The sequence below is a fragment of the Dendrobates tinctorius genome, unplaced genomic scaffold, assembly GCF_039654945.1.
Source record: "Dendrobates tinctorius isolate UK_male_01 unplaced genomic scaffold, ASM3965494v1 ptg000310l, whole genome shotgun sequence".
Lineage (NCBI taxonomy): Eukaryota > Metazoa > Chordata > Amphibia > Anura > Dendrobatidae > Dendrobates > Dendrobates tinctorius.
The window spans coordinates 867,023-890,088 of record NW_027361977.1 but is presented as its reverse complement, the minus strand read 5'-3'; the positions used below and the strand labels follow the sequence as shown (position 1 = coordinate 890,088).

Genomic DNA, 23,066 nt, shown 5'->3' with positions numbered 1-23,066 from the left:
AAAGAAGTTTTTAACTACTTTATAATTGGTGACCTATCCTTAAGATAGGTCATCAATGTCTGATCGGTCAGAGTCCAACACTTGGCACTCCAACCGATCAGTTGCTCTCTGCGGTGGTGGCCTCTGGCTGGAATTGCTCAATTGTGGAGATGTTCTGTCTTTTAACAGTGACTGTGGCAATTACTGCACATCCGCCTCCTACTCAGATCAATAGGAGGAGGATATGCAGTATGCTGTCGCAGCCACTGTCAAAAGAAGCAGCAGCTCCGCAATTGAACAGTTCTGGCCAGCCGCCAACACCGAGAACAGTTAATCGACGTGGGGTGCTGGGTATTGGAAAATGACTGATCAGACATTGATGACCTGTTGTAAGAATAGTGGACAACATCTTTAGTATTGCAAAAAAACTAATCATGTTTGTTTCTTTTATCCTTAATAGGTTAGTGACTTTACTTGGAGTCACGATGGCACACAAGCATTGATATCATACCGAGATGGTTTTGTACTTGTGGGATCAGTGAGTGGTCAACGACATTGGTCATCAGAAATAAACTTGGAAAGTCAAATCACCTGTGGTATTTGGACACCAGATGATCAGCAGGTATCATGAAATTATGAAAATGTATTCAGATTTACATTTATAAAAGGATGCACAATATTAAACCCTTAGTGACAGAGACAATTTGGTTCTTAACGACCAAGACAATTTTTATTATTCTAACCACTGTCACTTTGAGGTTGTAGCTCTGGAACGCTTAAACGTATCCCACTGTTTCTGACAATGTTTTTTGTGACATATTATACTTCATGTTAGTGGTAAAATTTATTGAATATAACATGTGTTTATTTATGAAAAAACGGAAACTTGGCAAAAATTTTGAAAATGTTTCAATTTTAAAAATTGTAATTTTTGTACCCTTAAATCAGAGAGGTGTCACATAAAATAGTTAACAAATAACGTTTCCCACATGTCTACTTTACATCAGCACAATTTTGGAAACATAATTTTTTCTTTTCTTAGGACATTATAAGGGTTAAAAGTTGACCAGCGATTTCTCATTTTTCCAACAAAGCTTACAAAACCATTTTTTTAGGGACCACCTCACATTTGAAGTGAGTTTGGGGGGGGTCAATATAACAGAAAGTGCCCAAAAGTGACACCGTTCTAAAAACTGCACCCCTCAAGGTGCGCAAAACCACATTCAAGAAGTTTATTAACCCTTCAGGTGCATCATGAAAACTAAAGTCATGTGGAAGGAAAAAAAAGTTTACTTTGGAAGAATTTTTTTTATTTTTACAAGGGTATAAGGAGAAAATAGACCACAAAATTTGTTGTACAATTTCTCCTGAGTACGCCAATACCCCGTATGTGAGGGAAAGCCACTGTTTGGGCACATGGCAGGGCTCAGAAGGGAGGGAGCACTGTTTGACTTTTTGAGCGCAAAATTGGCTGGAATCAATGGTGGTGCCATGTCGCTTTTGGAGACTCCCTGATATACCTAAAGAGTGTAACCTCCCCCAATTCTAACTCCAACCTTAATCCCAACCCTAACCATATCCCTAACCACAACCCTTACCCCTATACCACCCCTAATCATAACCATAACCCTAACCACAAACCTAACCCGAACACACCCCTAACCCTAATCCCAACCCTAACCCTAATCCCAACCCTAACTGTAATCCCAACCATAACCCTAGCTTTAGCCCAACCTTAACTTTAGCCCAAGTCTAACCCTAATGGAAATAAATTAAAAAAAATTATTATTTTTACTTAACTAAGGGGGTGATAAAAGGGGGTTTGATTTACTATTTTTTTATTTATCTCTGTGATAGGGTTTATCACAGTGATTAAAATGAATCAAAAGGAAAAATTTCCTGTTGTTGCCAGGTACCGCAGATCTCGGCGGGCACACTGCGCATGTGCCCGCCATTTTCTTCCCAGAAGAAGATGCCGGTTGGCGAGGGGGATGCAGGAGGGTCCATGGACATCGGAGGTACCGGGGAGGGGGAATCAGGGGATCCCATTTCTCCTCTGATGCGCGATCACATCAGAGGAGAGAAATGAAATGGGAAAATTTGACTTTTTTTTGCAGTCGCCGTTATTCCGTTAGTAACAATGATCGCAACAATGGGGTCGGTAAAAACCGACCCAAATCATGTTCTCTGTGGTCTCAGCTACCCCCAGCAGCCGAGACCCTGGAGAAATTCCGACTCTGGTGGGCGCTATACACTTATTTCTCAGCGCCGTTAGAAAGCGACGCTGAGGCATAAGTACCCTTAACTGACGCCGTTAAAAGGCTTATCATCGGTCGTTAAGAGGTTAAGCACCATAAGGACCAAGCCACTTTGTACGTTAATGACCAGGTTTCATTTTTAACATTTATGATAGTGGTACATTTTCTTCTGTATAACGTTCGCTTATTTGTGAAAAAAAAGCAAATTTGATGAAAATTTTGCAATTTTCAAACTTTGAATTCTTATGCCCATAAATCAAAGAGATGCGCCACACAAAATGGATAATAAATAACATTTTCCACATGTCTACTTTACATCAGTTAAATTTTTGAAACATTTCATTTGTTAGGAAGTTAGAAGGGTTAAAAGTGGATCTTCAATTTCCCATTTTTAAAACAAAATTAACAAAACCTTTTTTTTTTGGAACCATATCACATTTGAAGTGACTTTGAGGGCCTAAATGAGAGAAAATACCGAAAAGTGACACCATTTTTACAACTCCACCCCTTAGTCTACTCAAAACCAAATTCAAGACGTTTATTAACCCTTTGCAAGAATTAATGGAGCATAGAAGGAAAAAATTTTACAGTTTACTGTTTTTCACAAAAATGTTACTTTATCCCCATTTTTTTTATAATTTTTACAAGGGTAACAGAAGAAATTTAACCTCAAAATTTGAGTACGCTGATACCCCATATGTGGGGGAAAACTACTGTTTGGGTGCACAGTAAAGCTCAGAATGGAAGGAGTACCATTTGACTTTTTGAACTAAAAAAAGTCTAAAATCGAGAGTGGATGCCATGTCGCATTTGGAGAGCTTTTGATGTGCCTAAACAGTGGAACCCCCCTTCATTTGACCACATTTTGGAAACTATATCCCTCAAGGAATGAATCTAGATGTCTGGTGAGCATCTTGGACCAGCAGGTGCTTCACAGACGTTTATAACATAGAGCCGTGAAAATAAAAAATAAAATTTTTCACACAAAAATGTTTTAGCTCAAAATTTTTTATTTTCACAAGGGAAACAGTAGAAAATGCACCATATATTTTTTGTGCAATTTCTCATGTGTACTCCAATTTCCCATATGTGGACGAAAACTGCTTTTGAGGCACAGCACAGAGCTCAGAAGGAAAGAATTGACAGATGACAGACCTGAGTGGGAACTTGCTTTTATGTGGGCTGAGTTGAAGGTTTTGTTGGGAACATTTTACTGAACATTTTGGCTCACATATATCCTGCGCTCTACACTGAGCACGTATAGCGGGGTTTCCATCTAAATCTCCAAATTAGATGATTCAGATGAAACCCCCAAAGGATACAGTCACTAGAATGAGGCAGAAGAGTTACTCTGGACTCCATCTGTTGTTTGTTCAGCCGTGTCCTTTTTTAGAAGTGCACAAAACTGTGGTCTACCGCACTTTTATGCACGCCTTAAAAGACGATGTGAGATAGTGACCAGCATTGTTGTGAATGGTTGGTATGTGTCGCAGAGGAGGAGATCCTCTGTGCTGTAAGCCTGGAATGTTTCTCTGGGACTTGTAGTTCCACGAGCCTTGCTCAGTGTATAAGGGGCTGGGCTTGCAGGGTTAGTCAGAGAGCTAGGCGAGTCTGACTAATCACACACCTTCCTTTAATGGGTATGTCTCGGATAGAATGAGACTTGTTTGGTCACATGGCCTCTGTGTTGGAAGGTCCTGCAAGAGGACAGGTTTCCTGAAAAGCACATGATGGAGACCATGTACCTGCAGAGTCTTTGACAGCTTCTGCGTTGGGGAAGCTACCGTCCTTCTGTGGATCTGGAACTGACAGATGTGAGCTTGTCAAGCCAGTCATAGTACCGGTCAGTGATCCCAGGAAGGTAGCTTCCCTGGAAGTGTATGTGCCTGCAGAGTCCGTGACTGCTATCTGTGTGGGGGAAGCTACCATCCTTCTGTGGGTCTGGAACTGGCGGATGTGAGCTTTTCAAGCTAGTCATAGTATGGGTCAGTGATCCCGGTAAGGCAGCTTTCCTGGAATTCAGGGCCCATGTGATGCCAGCCTGTGAAGCCTGCAACTCTGCCAAGCAGGTAATCCAGATCGTGAGCGGACTGTGTGTACTGACAAGGGTCCGTTAATGAACTGTGCGGACATAACCGCAGTTGAGAGTGGACTGTAAGTTAGGTCTGTGATGTGTAACATGGCCTACAGTGGTTTATGATTTGCATAATAAACCGCATAGACTGTTTAAGTGGAAAAATCATTCCTGTATGCCTTAAATCCTGCTGCCAAGTGAGTGTCCCCCAATACATTCAGTGAGCACTGCACTACAACGGACACCACCGGATCATAGGTCAGACGACGTCCACAGTGTCCCTATCTGCCTTATTATATGGAATCTTCTCCCGAGGTTTCCATCTTAATCAGATATTTCAGGAATTTACTCTTAAACCCCAGTGTAGGCGCTCAGCTTAGAGCGCAGGAAAAATGTGCGCTGAGTCTTACTGCGATCTTTAGGAGGCAGAATGAACGTCGTGCGGTATAAGTGATTAGACGACTTTATTCTTCAGGTCGGTGCCATTACAGCAATACTAGATTTATATAGTTTCTTTCTGGTTGGCTGGTGACACACTTTAGTTTTGCAGAAACTAATTTTTGCATTGCCATATTTTGAGAGCTATAATTTTTCAATGTTTCTGCCAACAGAGTCATATGAGGGAGGGCTTGTTTTTTGCTGGACCAGTTGATGTTTTATCAGTGCCATTTTTGGCATATAACATTTTTTTAATCGCTTTATATTCCAATTTTTGGAAGGCAGAATGAACAAAAACCACTGGTGTTCACTGGTGAGGTTATGATACTTTTATAGATTGGGTCTTTCCTCACTTGGCAATACCCAATATGTGTGTTTTTTTTTAATACAGAAAAATGTGTATTTATTGGTGTAATATTTTTAATTAATAAAAAAAAAATCACTTATTTCATTTCTTTCCTAGTCTCACTATGGGGCTTTCACTTTTTTTTTTACTTTGATCCCAGGTATAATGCATTGCAATGCACCAGCATTGCAAATGCATTAAACATACCATATACAGAAGCTTCGAGCATGGTCTGTTTTTAATCACATGATGTCATTGACCTAATTAGAAAGTGAAAAATTAACTGAGTAGAAAGGCAAAATGAGCAATTGTAAGTACACTTTGCCATAATGTGATGATTGCAATATATTAAGAGGATAAAAACATTGAAGCGAGTGCTTCTTTAACCCCTTTCTGCCATTAGACATACTATCCCTTCCATGTGCCCTGGGACTTAATTCTCAAGGACGGGATAGTACGTCTAATGCGATCAGCGGTGCCCACGTGGTGAGCCCCGCTGATCGCGGCCGGGTGTCAGCTGATTATCACAGCTGACACCCGGCACAATGTGTCAGGGGTGGTCGCGGACCGCCCCCAACACATTATCCCCTTGTACACCGCGATCAAACACGATCGCTGTGTACCGGGGGTTAAAGGGAAGCATCGGCAGGGAGGGGGCTCCCTCCGTGCTTCCCTGAGCCCCCCACGGCAGCGCAATGTGCAGCGCTGCTGCGGGGGACTCCTTCCCTACAGGCCCCCGGATCCAAGATGGCGACGGGGGCCTTCGGGGGCCTGTAGGGAGCTGACTTCCTCACTGCCTGCAAAGCGCAGGCATGAGGAAGTCTGCAGAACTGCCTGTGACAGATTGCTGATCTGTCACAGTGATCTGTGATGTGACAGATCAGCGATATGTCACAGGACAGTGATGTCCCACCTGGGACTATGTAATCAAGTAAAAAAAAAAAAAATGCCCAAAAATAATTTTAAAAAAAATCGCTAATTAAATTAGTAAAAGAAAAAAAAAATATTCCCCAATAAATTCATTTTTTGAAAATAAAAAAAAACAATAAAAGTACACATATTTGGTATCGCCGCGTCCGTAGCGACCCTCCCTATAAAACTGTCCCATTAGTTAACCCCTTTAGCGAACCCCTTAAAAAATAAAAGTAAAAAACAAAGCAAAAAATAACGATTTATTATCATACCACCGAACAAAAAGTGCAATAACGCGCGATCAAAAAGACGCATATAAATTTCCATGGTACCGCTGAAAACGTCATCTTGTCCCGCAAAAAACGAGCTACCATACAGCGTCAGCCGCAAAAAAATAAAAAAGTTATAGCTCGCAGAATAAAGCGATGCAAAAATAATTATTTTTTATATAAAATTGTTTTCATTGCAAAAAACCGACAAAACATAAAAAAGTCCTAAATGAGGTATCGCTGTAACCGTACCGACCCAAAGAATAAAACCGCTTTATCAATTTTACCGCACGCGGAACGGTGTAAACGCACCCCCCCAAAAGAAATTCATGAAACGCTGGTTTTTGTTCATTCTGCGTCCCAAAAATCGGAATAAAAAGCGATCAAAAAATGTCACATGCCCGAAAATGGTATCAATAAAAACGTCAACTCGTCCCACAAAGAATAAGACCTCACATGACTCGGTGGGTCAAAATTATAGCTCTCAATATGTGGTGATGCAGAAACTATTTTTACAATAAAAAGCGTCTTTTAGCGTGCGACAGCCGCCAAACATAAAAACCGCCATAAATAGTAAATCCAGCCCCCCGTTATCACCCCCTTAGTTAGGGAAAAATAATAAAATAAAAAAAATGTATTTATTTCCATTTTCCCATTAGGGTTAGGGCTAGGGATAGGGCTCAGATTAGGGTTAGGGGTGTCTTGGGGTTAGGGTTGGAGTTAGAATTGGGGGGTTTCCACTGTTTGGGCACATCAGGTGCTCTCCAAATGCAACATGGCGTCTGATCTCAATTCCAGCCAATTCTGCGTTGAAAAAGTCAAATGGTGCTCCTTCCCTTCCAAGCTCTGCCATGCGCCCAAACAGTGTTTTACCCCCACATATAGGGTATCAGCATGCTCAGGACAAATTGCAAAACAACTTTTGGGGTCCAATTTCTCCTGTTATAAACTTGGAGTAATTTCTCCCGTCATAAACTTCTGTGAAGCACTGGGGGGTTCAAAGTGCTCACCACACATCTAGATAAGTTCCTTAGGGGGTCTAGTTTCCAAAATGGGGTCACTTGTGGGGTGTTGCCTCTCCTTAGGTACATCAGGGGCTCTCCAAAAGCAACATGACACCCGCAGACCATTCCATCAAAGTCTGCATTCCAAAACGTCACTACTTCCCTTCCGAGCCCCGACGTGTGCCCATACATGTTTGTGGAAAAAAAAATTTTATTTTCACACCCGGGCGTTATAAACTTCTGTGAAGCACTGGGGGGTTTAAAGTGCTCACCACACATCTAGATAAGTTCCTTGGGGGGTCTAGTTTCCAAAATGGTGTCATTTGTGGGGGGTTTCTACTGTTTTGGTACATCAGGGGCTTTCCAAACGCGACATGGTGTCCGATCTCAATTCCAGCCAAAAACGTCAAATGGCGCTGCTTCCCTTCCGAGCTCTGCCATGCGCCCAAACAGTGGTTTACCCCCACATGTGGGGTATCAGCGCACACAGGACAAATTGTACAATATCTTTTAGGGTCCTGTTACCCTTGGAAAAATAAGAATTGAGGGTGAAAAGATCATTTTTTTGGAAAAAATATGATTTTTTATTTGTACGGCTGTATGTTATAAACTTCTGTGAAGCCCTTTGGGGTTCAAAGTTCTCACCACACATCTAGATAAGTTCCTTTGGGGGTCTAGTTTCCAAAATGGTGTCATTTGTGGGGGGTTTCCACTGTTTAGGTACATCAGGGGCTCTCCAAACGCGACATGGCGTCCGATCTGAATTCCAGCCAATTTTGCATTGAAAAAGTCAAATGGCGCTCCTTCCCTGCTGAGGTGTGCCATGCGCCGAAACAGTGTTTCCCCCCCACATATCAGGTATCAGCATACTCAGGACAAATTGCACAATAACTTTTGCAGTCCAATTTCTCCTTTTACCCTTGGTAAAATAAAAAAAATTGAACCTGAAGTATTTTTTTAGTGAAAAAAGTTAAATGTTCATTTTTTTTTTAAATATTCAAAAAATTCCTGTGACGCACCTAAAGGGTTAATAAACTTCTTGAATGTGGTTTTGAGCACCTTAAGGGGTGCAGTTTTTAGAATGGTGTCACTTTTGGGTATTTTCTATCATATAGACCCCTCAAAGTGACTTCATAGAATCGTAGAGTTGGAAGGGACCTCCTGGACCATCTGGTCCAACCCCCTGCTCAAAGCAGGATTCGCTAAATCATCCCAGTCAGATGTCTGTCCAACCTCTGTTTGAAGACTTCCATTGAAGGAGAACTCACCACTTCTCGTGGCAGCTTGTTCCACTCATTGATCACTCTAACTGTCAAAAAGTTTTTTCTAATATCTAATCTGTGTCTCCTCCCATTCAGTTTCATCCCATTGCTTCTAGTCTTTCCTTGTGCAAATGAGAATAAAGTTGATCCTTCTACAATGTGACAGCCCTTTAGATATTTGTAGACAGCTATTACCGTATATACTCGAGTATAAGCCGACCCGAGTATAAGCCGACCCACTAATTTTTCCACAAAAAACTGGGAAAACTTATTGACTCGAGTATAAGCCTAGATTATTCCACCATATGCTGCCCCCATAAGAAGCTCCATAGATTGTTCCCCCATATACTGCCCCATAAGAAGCTCCATATTGTTCCCCCATATTCTGCCCCCATAAGAAGCTCCATAGATTGTTCCCCCATATACTGCCCCCATAAGAAGCTCCTTAGATTATTCCCCCATGTGCTGCCGCTGCTGCTGCATGTAAAAATAAAAAAAATGACATACTCACCTCTCCGTCGCTGGGTGTCAGATACTCACCTGTCGTGCGTCCATGGCTGCTCACCACTATCTGCCACGTCATCGGTCAGTGAAGTTCAGACTGCAGGGGGCGCGGCGCGCACTAATCACGTCACCGCGCCCTCTGCTGTCTGAAGTCACTGACCGATGACAGACAGCAGCAAGCAGCCATGGACGCAGGACAGGTGAGTATCGCTATACTTACCCGTCCTGACGCTGTCGCTTGAGTCCCCAGCTTCTCCGCGCTCTCTCTTCCTGCATTCAGCGGTCATGTGATACCGCTCATTAAAACTCATGAATATGCGCATATTCATGAGTTTTAATGAGCGGTACCACGTGACCGCTGAAGGCAGGAAGAGAGAGCGCGGAGAAGCTGGGGGCTCAAGAGACAGCGTCAGGACGGGTAAGTATGACCTGACTCCCCCGCCCCCCCTCCCCCTCCGACCCCCCGGTGTATATGACTCGAATATAAGCCGAGAGGGGGACTTTCAGCCCAAAAAAACGGGCTGAAAATCTCAGCTTATATTCGAGTATATACGGTAAGTCTCCTCTCAGTCTTCTCTTTTGCAAACTAAACATTCCTAAATCCTGCAACCTTTCCTCATAAGACAGGGTTTGCAGACCGGTCACCATTCTGGTTGCTCTTTTCTGAACTTGCTCCAGTTTGTTGATGTCTTTTTTAAAATGTGGTGCCCAAAACTGGACACAATATTCCAGATGAGGTCTGACCAAAGAGGAGTAGAGGGAAATAATGACTTCACGTGATCTAGACTGTATGCTTCTGTTAATACATCCTAGAATTGCATTTGCCTTTTTTGCTGCTGCATCACACTGTTGACTCATATTCAGTCTGTGATCTATTAGTATACCCAAGTCTTTTTCACATGTGCTGTTGCTTAGCTCTATTCCTCCCATTCTTTATATGCTTTTTTCATTTTTATTGCCCAGATGTAGTACTTTGCATTTTTCCCTGTTAAAACCCATTCTGTTAGTTGCTGCCCACTTCTCCAGTTTATTTATATCTTTTTGAATCCTCTCTCTCTCTTCTCTATTATTAGCTATCCCTCCTAGCTTTGTGTCATCAGCAAATTTAATCAGTTTACCCTCAATTCCTTCATCTAAATCATTGATAAAGATGTTGAACAATACAGGGCCCAGGACAGAGCCCTGTAGTACCCCACTTGAGACATTCTTCCAAATGGATGTGCAGAAATTTACGACCACTCTTTGGGTCCGATCACTAAGCCAGTTATGAATCCACCTAACAGTTGCCTTGTCCATTCCATACTTAGTCATTTTTTCAATAAGGATTGTATGAGATACTTTGTCAAAAGCTTTGCTGAAGTCAAGATATACTATATCTACAGCATTTCCTTGATCCACCCAATCAGTGATTCCGTCATAGAAGGAAATTAAGTTAGTCTGACATGACTTATTAGTTACAAACCCATGCTGACTCTGTTTAATCACTTCATTCTTATCCAGGTACTGACATACATGTTGTTTAATAATTTGTTCAAAGATCTTTCCTGGTATAGAAGTCAGACTCACCGGCCTATAGTTGCCTGGGTCCACCTTCTTCCCCTTTTTGAAGATAGGAACAACATTTGCTCTTCTCCAGTCTTCTGGGACTTCTCCTGTTCTCCAAGAATTTTCAAAGATTATGGAGAGGGGTTCATAAATTTCTTCTGCTATCTCCTTCAGTACTCTGGGGTGTAATTCATCTGGACCTGGAGACTTGAATTCATTTAGGTTAGCTAAGTGTTTCCTCACTATCTTTCTGTTTATAGATATCCTGGATTCTTCTATTCCCTTAATAGGACAGTGAAGAACAGTTGATGTTACATTTCCTTTCTGAGAGAAAACAGATGCAAAATAGGAATTTAAAAGTTCGGCCTTCTCAACATCCTGTCTTACCATTTCATAATTTTCATCCTGTAAAAATCCTTTGGCATCTTTGACTTTTCTTTTACTTTTGACATATCCCCAAAATCCTTTATTATTGCTTTTGACATCTCTTGCAAGCCTCAATTCATTTTCAGCTTTCTGATTTGTGCCCTTCAGGTTCTGCAGACAGCATTATATTCTTCTTTAGATATGCCTCCCTCTTTCCATTTTATAAACATTTTTTTCTTCCTTTTTAGCATGTGCTTAAGTTCTGTGTTCATCCATCCTGGTTTCCTTAAATTCTTCCTATTCTTCCCTCTTTTCGGAATTATTAACAATTGTGCTTTGAGAATTTCATTTTTCAAGATTTCCCATCCTTCCTGGACATTTTTGTCTTTAAGGATATCCAGCCATTGGATCCCTCCAAATCTCTTTCTGAATCCCTTAAAATCTGCCTTTCTGAAATCTAACCTTGACGTCTGAGTCTTCACAGGTCTTCCTCCTCTAGTTATCCAAAATTCTAAAATAGCATGGTCGCTACCTCCTAGGGTCCCAACCACTTTTACCTCCTCAACCATTTCCTCCCTGTTTATAAGGATTAGATCCAAGGTAGCAGTTCCCCTTGTTTTCTCCCCTACCTTTTGGAAGATAAAGTTGTCAGCAAGAGAGGATAAGAATTTCCTTGACCTGTTAGTTTTGCCTGAGAGAGATTCCCAACATATGTCTGGATAGTTGAAATCTCCCATGACAACTATGTCATATTTTTTGGAGAACTTGGCCATTTGATGCATAAAGAGTTCATCCATATCTTCAGTTTGCACAGGCGGCCTGTAGTAAATGCCTACAATGGTGACCTTTCCATTGTTCTGTCCTTGTATTCTTACCCAAACAGTTTCCACAGAACTCCCAGTCTCTGAAGCTTCAATCTCTGTGCAGATATACGCGTTTCTAACATACAATGCAACACCTCCTCCTCGTTTATCAAGTCTGTTTCTTGCAAATAAGTTGTATCCTTCTAGTCTTGTATTCCAATCATGTGTATTGTCCCACCAAGTTTGTGATTCCAATGACATCATATTTCTTTTCCTGTGTTAGTAGTTCCAATTCTCCTTGTTTGTTGCCCATGCTTTGTGCATTAGTATAGAAACATTTTAGTTTGTGATTGGTTTCTCTTTCTCCAATATTTTTATTAATTAGATTCTTTTGTCTTTGTTCTTCCTTTCCACTTCTAATAGCAGAGTTCTCAATAGCATTTGTTAGGTGTATGGCTTTTTCTGGTCTTTTGCTTCCCTTCCCATGTTGTTCTAGTTTAAAGCTCTCCTTACAAGTGTAGCAAGGTGACTTCCAAATACATGTTTTCCAGTCTTCGTAAGGTGCACCCCATCTCTAGCAAGTAGTCCATCGTAAAGGTAATTCACTCCGTGATCCATAAATCCAAATCGTTGCTGACGGCACCATCGACGTAGCCAGTTGTTCACCAGCAGAATCTTATTCCACCTCCTTGTTCCATGGCCATCCACTGGGAGGATGGAAGAGAAGACCACCTGCGCTCCCAGTTCTTTCACTTTCTTGCCTAAGTCTTCAGAGTCTCTGCAGATGGTTTCCAGGTCTGTCTTGCGGTGTCATTTGTCCCCACATGTAGTAGCAGGAATGGGTAGTCATCTGTAGGTCTGAAGAGTCCTGATATCCTGTCAGACACATCTTTAATTTTTGCACCTGGAAGACAGCACATTTCTCTTGAAGTTATATCCGGTCTGCAGATAGCGGCCTCAGTTCCTCTCAACAGGGAATCCCCCATGACCACCTCTCAAATGTGATGTGGTCCGTAAAAATAAAATGGTGTTGCAAAAATGAGAAATCGCTGGTCAATTTTTAACCCTTATAACTTCCTAACAAAAAAAAATTTTGGTTCCAAAATTGTGCTGATGTAAAGTAAACATGTGGGAAATGTTACTTATCAAGTTTTTTGTGTGCCGTATCTCTGTGATTTAAGGGCATAAAAATTCAAAGTTGGAAAATTGCGAAATTTTCAAAATTTTCGCCAAATTTCCGTTTTTTTCACAAATAAACACAAGCTATTTGAATGAAATTTTACCACTAACATGAAGTACAATATGTCACGAGAAAACAATATCAAAATCACCGGGATCCATGGAAGCATTTCAGAGTTATTACCTCATAAAGGGACAGTGGTCAGAATTGTAAAAATTGGCCTGGTCATTAACCCCTTCACGACCTATGACGCCTACGTAGGCGTCATGAAAAGCAGTGCCCAAACGACCTATGATGCCTACGTAGGCGTCATGCTATAAATAGCCCCCCTGCGGGTCGGGTGACCGGGGTCACTGAAAGGTCACCCGACCCGCACACAAAGTACCCTTCAGAGTTAACACCTGGGGGTGTGGCTTAGCCCCCACGTGCCTACGATCGCTCTGATTGGCTGTTAAAAGTGAAACTGCCAATCAGAGCGATTGTAATATTTCACCAATGAAAATTGGTGAAATATTAAAATCCAGCCATGGCCGATGCTGAAATAGCATCGGACATGGCTGGACACCGAAACCTGACCCCCCCCATACCGACTGACGGCACCGATCGGCTGCCGCCACCGTCTGACGGCACCGATCGGCAGCCGCCGTCATGATCTGCCCCTCCGCCTTCCCTCCGCCCCCCCCAGCCCTCCGATCACCCCTCCGATCACCCACTCTCACCCTCCTTTGTGCCTCCGACCTCCCGCTATCCGTCCCGGTGTCCTGCCGTCCAGCGTCATGGGCGCCGCCATCTTGCAAGATGGCGGGCGCATGCGCAGTGCGCCGAATCGAATCTGCAGCGCTGCAGATTCATTCATTTATTTTGATCACTATGATAAACTTTCATAGTGATCAAAATAAATACAAAGTAAATCACCGCCCCCCTTATCACCCCCATAGGTAGGGACAAATAATACAAATTTTTTTTTTTTTTCCATTAGGGTTAGGTCCAGGGCTAGGGTTAGGGTTAGGGCTAGGGTTAGGGCTAGGGTTAGAAATAGGGTTAGGGTTGGACTAAGGGTTAGGGTTGGACTTAGGGTTAGGGTTGGACTAGGGGTTAGGGTTGGACTAAGGGTTAGGGTTGGACTAAGGGTTAGGGTTGGACTAAGGGTTAGGGTTGGACTAAGGGATAGGGTTGAACTTAGGGTTAGGGTTGAACTTAGGGTTAGGGTTGAACTTAGGGTTAGGGTTGGAATTGGGATTAGGGTTGGGTTGGGGTTGGGATTACGGTTAGGCTTGTGGTTAGGGTTAGAGTTGGGATTTCGTTAGGGGTGTGTTGGGATTAGGGTTGTGATTAGGGTTATGATTAGGGTTGGGATTAGGGTTAGGGGTGTGTTGGGGTTAGAGTTGGAGATAGAATTGAGGGGTTTCCACTGTTTAGGCATGTCAGGGGGTCTCCAAACGCGACATGGAGCCACCATTTTTTCCAGCCAATTTTGCGTTCAAAAAGTCAAACGGTGCTCCCTCCATTTCGAGCACCGACGTGTGCCCAAACAGTGGTGTACCCCCACTTATGGGGTATCAGGGTACTCAGGAAAAATTGCACAACAACTTTGGGGGTCTAATTTCTCCTGTTACCCTTGGGAAAATAAAAAAATGGGGGCTAAAATAATTATTTTTGTGGAAAAAAAAGATTTTTTTATTTTCACGGTTCTGCGTTATAAACTTCTGTGAAGCACTTGGGGGTTCAACGTGCTCACCACACATCTAGATAAGTTCCTTGGGGGGTCTAGTTTCCAAAATGGGGTCACTTGTGGGGGGTTTCCACTGTTTAGGTACATCAGGGGCTCTGCAAACGTAACATGACGCCCACAGACCATTCCATCAAGTCGGCATTTCAAAACGTCACTACTTCCATTCCGAGCCCCAACGTGTCCCCGAACAGTGGTGCCCCCCCATATATGGGGTACCAGCGTACTCAGGACAAACTGGACAACAACTTTTGGGGTCCAATTTATCCTGTTACCCTTGTGAAAATAAAAAATAGTGGGCTAAAAATCACTTTTTGAGGAAAAAAAATATTTTTTTATTTTCTCAGCTCTGCGTTATAAACTTCTGTGAAGCACTTGGGGGTTCAAAGTGCTGACCTCACATCTAGATTAGTTCCTTAGGTGATATAGTTTCCAAAATGGGGTCATTTGTGGGGGGGTTTCCACTGTTTAGGTACATCAGGGACTCTGCAAATGTAGCATGACGCCCACAGACCATTCCATCAAGTCTTCATTTCAAAGCGTCACTACTTCCCTTCCGAGCCCCAACGTGTGCCCAAACAGTGGTCCCCCCCACTTATGGGGTACCAGCGTACTCAGGACACACTGGACAACAACTTTTGGGATCCAATTTATCCTGTTACCCTTGTGAAAATAAAAAATAGTGGACTAAAAATAATTTTTTGAGGAAAAAAAAATATTTTTTTATTTTCACGGCTCTGCGTTATAAACTTCTGTGAAGCACTTGGGGGTTCAAAGTGCTCACCACACATCTATATTAGTTTCTTGGGTGATCTAGTTTCCAAAATGGGGTCATTTGTGGGGGGTTTCCACTGTTTAGGTACATCAGGGGCTCTCCAAACATAACATGACGCCCACAGACCATTCCATCAAGTCGGCATTTCAAAACGTCACTACTTCCCTTCTGAGCCCCAACGTGTGCCCAAACAGTGGTCCCCCCCACATATGTGGTACCAGCGTACTCGGGACAAGCTGGACAACAACTTTTGGGGTCCAATTTATCCTGTTACCTTTGTGAAAATAAAAAATAGCAGGCTAAAAATTTATTTTTTGAGGGGAAAAAAATATTTTTATTTTAACGGCTCTGCGTTATAAACTTCTGTGTAGCACCTGGGGGTTCAAAGTGCTCACTATGCATCTAGATAAGTTCCTTAGGGGGTCTAGTTTCCAAAATGGGGTCATTTGTGGGGGAGCTCCAAAGTTTACGCACACAGGGGCTCTGCAAACACAACATGGTGTCCGCTAACAATTGGAGCTAATTTTCCATTCAAAAAGTCAAATGACGCTCCTTCCCTTCTGAGCCATGCCGTGCGCTCAAACAGTGGTTTTCCCCCACATATGGGTACCAGTGTACTCAGGACAAACTGGACAACAACTTTTGGGGTCCAATTTATCCTGTTACCCTTGGGAAAATAAAAAATAGCGGGCTAAAAAATCATTTTTGAGGAAAAAAAAATATTTTTTTATTTTCATGGCTCTGCATTTATAAACTTCTGTGAAGCACTTGGGGATTCAGAGTGCTCACTACACATCTAGATAAGCTCCTTGGGGGTTCTAGTTTCCAAAATGGGGTCACTTGTGGGGGTTTCTACTGTTTAGACACACAGGGGCTCTGCAAACGCAACATGACGCCCGCAGAACATTCCATCAAAGTCTGCATTCCAAAATGGCGCTCCTTGCCTTCTGAGCTCTCCCGTGCTCCCAAACAGTGGTTCCCCCCCACATATGGGGTATCAGTGTACTCAGGACAAATTGCACAACAACTTTTGTGGTTCAATTTCTCCTGTTAGCCTTGTGAAAATAAAAAATAGCGGGCTAAAAAATCATTTTTGAGCAAAAAAAAAATTATTTTTTATTTTCACTGCTCTGCGTTATAAACTTCTGTGAAGCACTTGGGGGTTCAAAGTTCTCATCACACATCTAGATAAGTTCCTTCGGGGGTCTAGTTTCCAAAATGGGGTCACTTGTGGGGGAGCTCCAATGTTTAGGCACACAGGGGTTCTCCAAATGCGACATGGTGTCCGCTAACGATTGGAGCTAATTTTCCAATCAAAAAGTCACATGGCGCTCTTTCCCTTCCGGGCCCTGCGGTGCGCCCAAACAGTGGTTTATGACCACATATGAGATATTGATGTACTCAGGAGAAATTGCCCAACAAATTTTAGGATCTATTTTATCCTGTTGCCCATGTGAAAATGAAAAAACTGAGGCTAAATAAAATTTTTGTGAAAAAAAAAAGTACTTTTTTTTTACAGATCAATTTGTGAAGCACCTGTGGGTTCAAAGTGTATACTATGCATCTAGATAAGTTCCTTGGAGGGTCTAGTTTCCAAAATGGGGTCACTTGTGGGGGAGCTCCAATGTTTAGGCACACAGGTACTCTTAAAACAAGACATGGCAACCGCTAAATATTCAAGCATATTTTACATTCAAAAAGTAAAATGGCGCTCCTTGCCTTCTGAGCCCTGCCGTGCACCCAAACAGTGGTTTATGACCACATATGAGGTATCAGTGTACTCAGGAGAAATTGCCCAACAAATTTTAGGATACATTTTATCCTGTTACCCATGTGAAAATGAAAAAACTGATGCTAAAATAAAATTTTGGTTGGAAAAATTAAAATGTCCATTTTTTCATTCCATGTTGCTTTAGTTCCTGTGAAGCACCTGAAGGGTTAATAATCTTCTTGAATGTAGTTTTGAGTAGCTTGAGGGGTGCAGTTTTTAGAATGGTGACACTTTTGGGTATTTTCTGCCATATAGACCCCTCAAAGTGACTACAAATGTGAGGTGGTCCCTAAAAAAAATGGTTTTGTAAATTTTGTTGTACAAAATGAGAAATTGCTGGTCAACTTTTAACCCTTATAACTTCCTAACGAAAAAAAATGTTGTTTCCAAAATTGTGCTGATGTAAAGTAGACATGTGGGAAATGTTATTTATTAACTATTTTGTGTCACATAACTCTCTGGTTTAACAGAATAAAAATTCAAAATTTGAAAATTGCAAAATTTTCAAAATTTTTGCCAAATTTCCATTTTTTTCACAAATAAAACGCAAAAATTATCGACCTAAATTTACCACTATCATGAAGCCCAATATGTCACGAAAAAACAATCTCGGAATCGCTAGGATGCGTTGAAGCGTTCCTGAGTTATTACCTCATAAAGGGACATTGGTCAGAATTGCAAAAAATGGCCAGGTCATTAAGGTCAAAATAGGCTGGGTCATGAAGGGGTTAACGTGCAAACCACCCTTGGGGCTTAAGGGGTTAACTCATAAGGCTTTAACCCCTTTACCCTCGAGGGTGGTTTGCACGTTAATGACACGGCCAATTTTTATAATTCTGACCACTGTGCCTTTGCGAGGTAATAACCATGGAACGCTTCAATGTATCCCGGTGATTATTTTTTCGTGACATACTTCATGGTAGTGGTAACATTTCTTTGATACGACTTTATTTGTGGGAAAAAAAATGGAAATTTGGCAAAAAATTTAAAAATTTTGCAATTTTCCAACTTGGAATTTTCATGCCCTTAAATCACAGAGATATGTCATACTCAGTAAGTAACATTTCCCAGATGTCTACTTTACATCAGCACAATTTTGGAGCCCAATGTTTTTTTTAGGAAGTTGTAAGGGTTAAAATTTGACCAGCAATTTCTAATTTTTAAAAAAAAAAATTACAAAACCATTTTTTTTTTAGAGACTACATCATATTTGAAGTCACTTTCAGGGGCCTACCGTATATGAAAAAATATACCCAAAAGTGACACCATTCTAAAACTGCACCCCTCAAGGAGCTCAAAACCACATTCAAGAAGTTTATTAACCCTTCAGGTGCTTTACAGGAATTTTTGGAATATGGAAAAAAAAAGAACATTTAGCTTTTTTTTCACAAAAAATAATTTCAGATCCAAATTTTTGTATTTTGACAAGGGTAACAGGAAGAAATGGACCCCAAAATTTGTTGTACAATTTCTCCTAAGTATGCCAAAACCCCATATGAGGGAGAAAAACACTGTTTGGTTGCACGACAGAGCTCGGAAGAGAAGGAGCGCCATTTGACTTTTTGAATTCAAAATTTGCTCGAACAATTGGCTATGTCGTGTTGGGAGAGCCTCTGATGTGCCTAAACAGTGAAATTCCCCCACAAGTGACACCATTTTGGGAACTGATCTAGATGTGTGGTGAGCACATTGAACTCTCAGGTGCTTAACAGAAGTTTATAACGTTGAGCCATAAAAATAAAAAATAGAAAACTTTCCCCACAAATATGTTTTTAGCACAAAATATTGCATTTCCATAAGAGTAACAGGAGACATTGCACCATAGAATTTGTTGTGGAATTTTTCCTGAGTACGCCGATACCCCATATGTAGCAGAATACTACTTTTGAGACACAGTGCAAAGCTCAGAAGGCACCATATTGAAGTTCAGCTTTTGCTGGAATGGTTTGAGGGTGCCATGTCACATTGGCAGAGCCGCTGAGGTGCCAGAACAACAGAAATCCCATATATTTGAACTCATTTTACAAACTACACTCCCCAATGGATTCATCTAGTGGTGCAGTGATCATATTGACACCATATGTGCCTCACAGAGTTTTATACCACTAAGCGGTGAAGAAAGAATATATTTCATTTTTACCACTAAAATGTTGTTTTAGCCCCAAGTTTTTAATTTTTCTAAGGGCTAATAGTAAAAATACTGAGGTCCATTTTTTCCTGAGTGTGCCAATACCCTACATGTAATCAGGTAATATTTTTCAGGCAAAGTGCAAAGCTCAGAAGGCAAGGAGTGCCATATTTTACTGTTATGTTTCACCATGACCCACTGGGAGAGTCATTGAGGTGCCAGAACAGCAGAACCCCCCCCCATAAGTGACCCAATTTTAATAACTACATCTCTCAATGAATTCATCTAGGGGTGCAGTGATCATATTGACACCATGGGTGTGTCACAAAATTTTATACTATTGGGCAGTGAATTAAAAATAACTACATTTTTACAACCAAAATTTTGTTTTAGTCCCAGATTTTACACTTTCACACGAAGCGTCGGTCAGTCAGGGGTGTGGCTATTATGGTGAAATTTGAGATGAATCGCCGATAATGTCTCATAATTCCCAGAAAGGCCGTAACCTGTTTGTTGGAGTTGGTTGCTGCCAATCTTGGATCACCTCTACTTTGTTCACTTGCAGCTTTATTTCGATCCTCCAGACGATATAGCCTAAGTATTTTGCCTCCTCCTTACCCATGGCGCACTTCTTTGGGATTAAAGTAAACCCTGCCTTCCACAGCGCATTCAGTAACTTCTGCAGATAACTTCACCATTCTGGGCTGAAGATCACAATATCATCCAGGTAAACTGTGGCTGGGATGCAGTCCATGGCCCTTTGGAAGTTGGATAGGGCTCCATACATCCCGAAAGTCATTCTGGTATACTGGAAGCAACCATTAAGTGTAGAGAAGGCCATTTTTTCCTTGGAACTTTGGGATAGAATTTGCAAGTACCTTTTCGTTAGGTAAAGATTCGTAATATATCTGGCTGACCCTAGCCTCTAAATGAGTTAATCGAGCTGGGGCATTGGATACTCGTCGAACTTGGACACCTCATTCGGCTTCCTATAATCGTTACCAAAGCGCAATTCTCCATCAGGCTTCATCACAAGGACAATGGGGCTGAACCAGCCACTCTTTGAATACTCAATTATACCCAGGTTCAGCCTTCTCCTCACCTCACTGGGGACTCTGGGGATTCAGTACAGCTTTCGTTTTACCTGCACATGAGGTTCCAAAGGGATTTCATGCTCGACAGTTCTCTGTTTCGCTGAAGCAGTTCTCAGCACTGTTTCTGGGCCAGTGGCAGTGTTTTTGCCACTTTGAAATCCTCGTCCTTGGCTTCAAGATTGGCCCCAGGTATGTAGCTTCCACTGGTTCCCTGTCTCACCATGGATTAAGCAGGTTAACATGGTACACCTGGTATTGTTTTCTTCTCCCTGGCTGATGGACCTTGTAGGTGATGTTATTCAGCTTTTCGACCACTTGGTATGGTCCCTGACACTTGGCCAGGAATAACTTTCGAACTTGGGAATCTGCACTAAGACCCGATTTCCAGGGCTACACTGTTTCAGCCTTGCCAACCTATTGTAGACTCTTGCCAGGGCCTCTTGTACATGGAGGAGGCTCTATTTCACAATTGGCATCACCTTCGCAATCCTTTCTTGCATTTGGAACAATGATGCTCCGGTGGGATGTAACCTCTGTTTCCAAGTCTCCTTTGCAATATCTAGAAGTCCCCAAAGGTGCCGGTCGAACAACAGCTCTAATCGTGAATACCCCGTAGAGGCCTGTGGAACTTCTCAAATAGAAAAGAGCAAGTACGGAAGTAGGCAATCCGAGTCTTTACCATCTTTGTCCATGACCTCCTTGAGGATGGACTTCAGGGTCTTGTTGAACACCAGGTCGTCCATCTACAGATGGTACCCTGAAGTCCTGAGTTGTGTAATTTGGAGAGCCTTACACAACTCCCTCAGTACTTTGGACATGAAAAGTGTTCTTTTGTCTGTCAGGATCTCCTTTGGCAGGCCCGTCCGAGGAAAAATATGGACTAGCTCTCGGCGGAGGGGTTTCTCAGAGGTATCGCCTTGTTACGGAGTGTGTTTCGTATGGCAAAAAACAAGGAGAGCACCACGGAGTGGACCCTCTGGGTCACGGCCCCAGAGCCCCTGCGGACGAGCTGGACCAGGTGGAGCCACCCCCTATACAGGGAGTGTTAGGGGCAGGCCCACAAGGGATGGAACCGTGACAGCCGGAGCCAAATGGACGACTGGGTGAGCACCAGAGGAACTTAGGGTGGAGAGTCAGCGGAGCAGCGGCACGGGAGGACAGTGGTAGGAGACAGAAGGACGCAGACACTTGGAGGGTTCGAAGCAGGTAGTGGCTGGAGGCTGCAAGAGAGAGAGAGCGGGTAAGAGAGGGCACGGACAAGGAGTTCACAGGGGCGCAAGCACACTGGGAAGGAGGCAGGGAAACGGAACAGCCAGAGGAGCAAACCCAGAGAGAACAGCAAAAGAAACCTAACTGAGCGGAGCTAGGAGGTGAAGCGTAGCAGGGCCTGAGAGCATACAAGGCGCTGGCCAAAAGGACAGCAGCCCGGGAACGATACACAGGCGTCTTACCTGGGGAGACGCCTGCCAGAAATAGGCGATGGGCGCCGCCATGTTGGGGGCGGAGCCACCGCGTCACATGACGCCGTCAGAGCTCCGGCCAGAGGAGCGTGGGAGCGACGTCGGGGAGGCCGGAGGTCAGCAGCGGGGACGCGCCGGGGAGCGGGTGCGCGCCAGGAGGTGCGCACAGGACACGACAGGTGAGTATCAGCGGCGGCCGTGACACGCCTTCAGGTACCGTTTTCCATATTCCAAGACCACCAGGAAATATTGATGGTCTCTGGCAGACTTAACTAGAGGTCTGACAAAATCCATGGCAGTTCTGTCAAATGGGACCTCTAGCGTGGGTAATGGCACTATGGGACTTCAGAAGTAGGACATGGGAGCAATTATCTGACGGTTGGAACAGAACTGGCAATAGTTAAACTCTGTGACATCCAGGCCAGTAGAAGCTCTGAAGGACCCGCTCTTGGGTTTTGTCTACTCCAAGTTACCCACTTAAGACATGAGAATGTGCCAGGTATAGCACCCTACGCCTGTAGGGCCTTGGTACTAACAGTTGCTCTATCACTTCCCCCTTCAGTTTAGTAAACCGATACAGCAATTCCTCATTTACCGCAAAATAAGGAAATCTGGTCGGCCCCTGGCTCTTGAGCAACCCCTTTTAAAACAGTAACATTATCAAATGCCCCTTTTAATGCAAGGCACTCCATTTGAACAGTCCCAAAATTCCCTCCAAAAACCCCCAACTCAGGATTGTCGGCCTCATGAGTCATCATCTCGTCCTCGTCGCCAGTAAGGACTCACAGAGGAAACTCGTCTGTCTCCGACTGCGATGGGGATCCTTCAGGGTCAAACCGACTTTTATCTGAGTAACTTGGCACCCCTGCCTTTCACCATAAGTCCAAGAATAAGCTGATGTCCCTCCCTATTGTAATCAGGCGTATCAGGTCCTTGTCTCTGACTTTATGGGACTCAGTGTCAGTTTGTTTCTATGGTTACTTGAGCAACCAGGTAGTCCTTAGTGTCAGTGTCCCTGTGAATACAGCAGATGCCCACAGTTCTTTTAGGGATCAACTGGTGAGGAAGTGTGGCCCTTACGAGGGTCACATACCTCCCAGTGTCCCAGAGTCCAGACACCAGTAATCCATTTATCATCATGTTGCATGTCTGCAGGCCAAATAAGCGTA

The 23,066-nt window shown here is 43.0% G+C and overlaps 1 protein-coding gene across 12 annotated transcripts in view; it reads left to right on the top strand.

The window, feature by feature from the left end:
• The window catches only part of TULP4 (TUB like protein 4), a 1,043,161-nt gene that overhangs the window by 401,018 nt on the left and 619,077 nt on the right, over positions 1 to 23,066 (top strand). For all 12 annotated transcript variants that reach the window (XM_073560996.1, XM_073560990.1, XM_073560994.1 and 9 more), the window contains one exon: positions 440 to 601. In XM_073560996.1, coding sequence (XP_073417097.1) covers positions 440 to 601 — 162 coding nt within the window. The remainder of the gene's footprint in view (positions 1 to 439; positions 602 to 23,066) is intronic.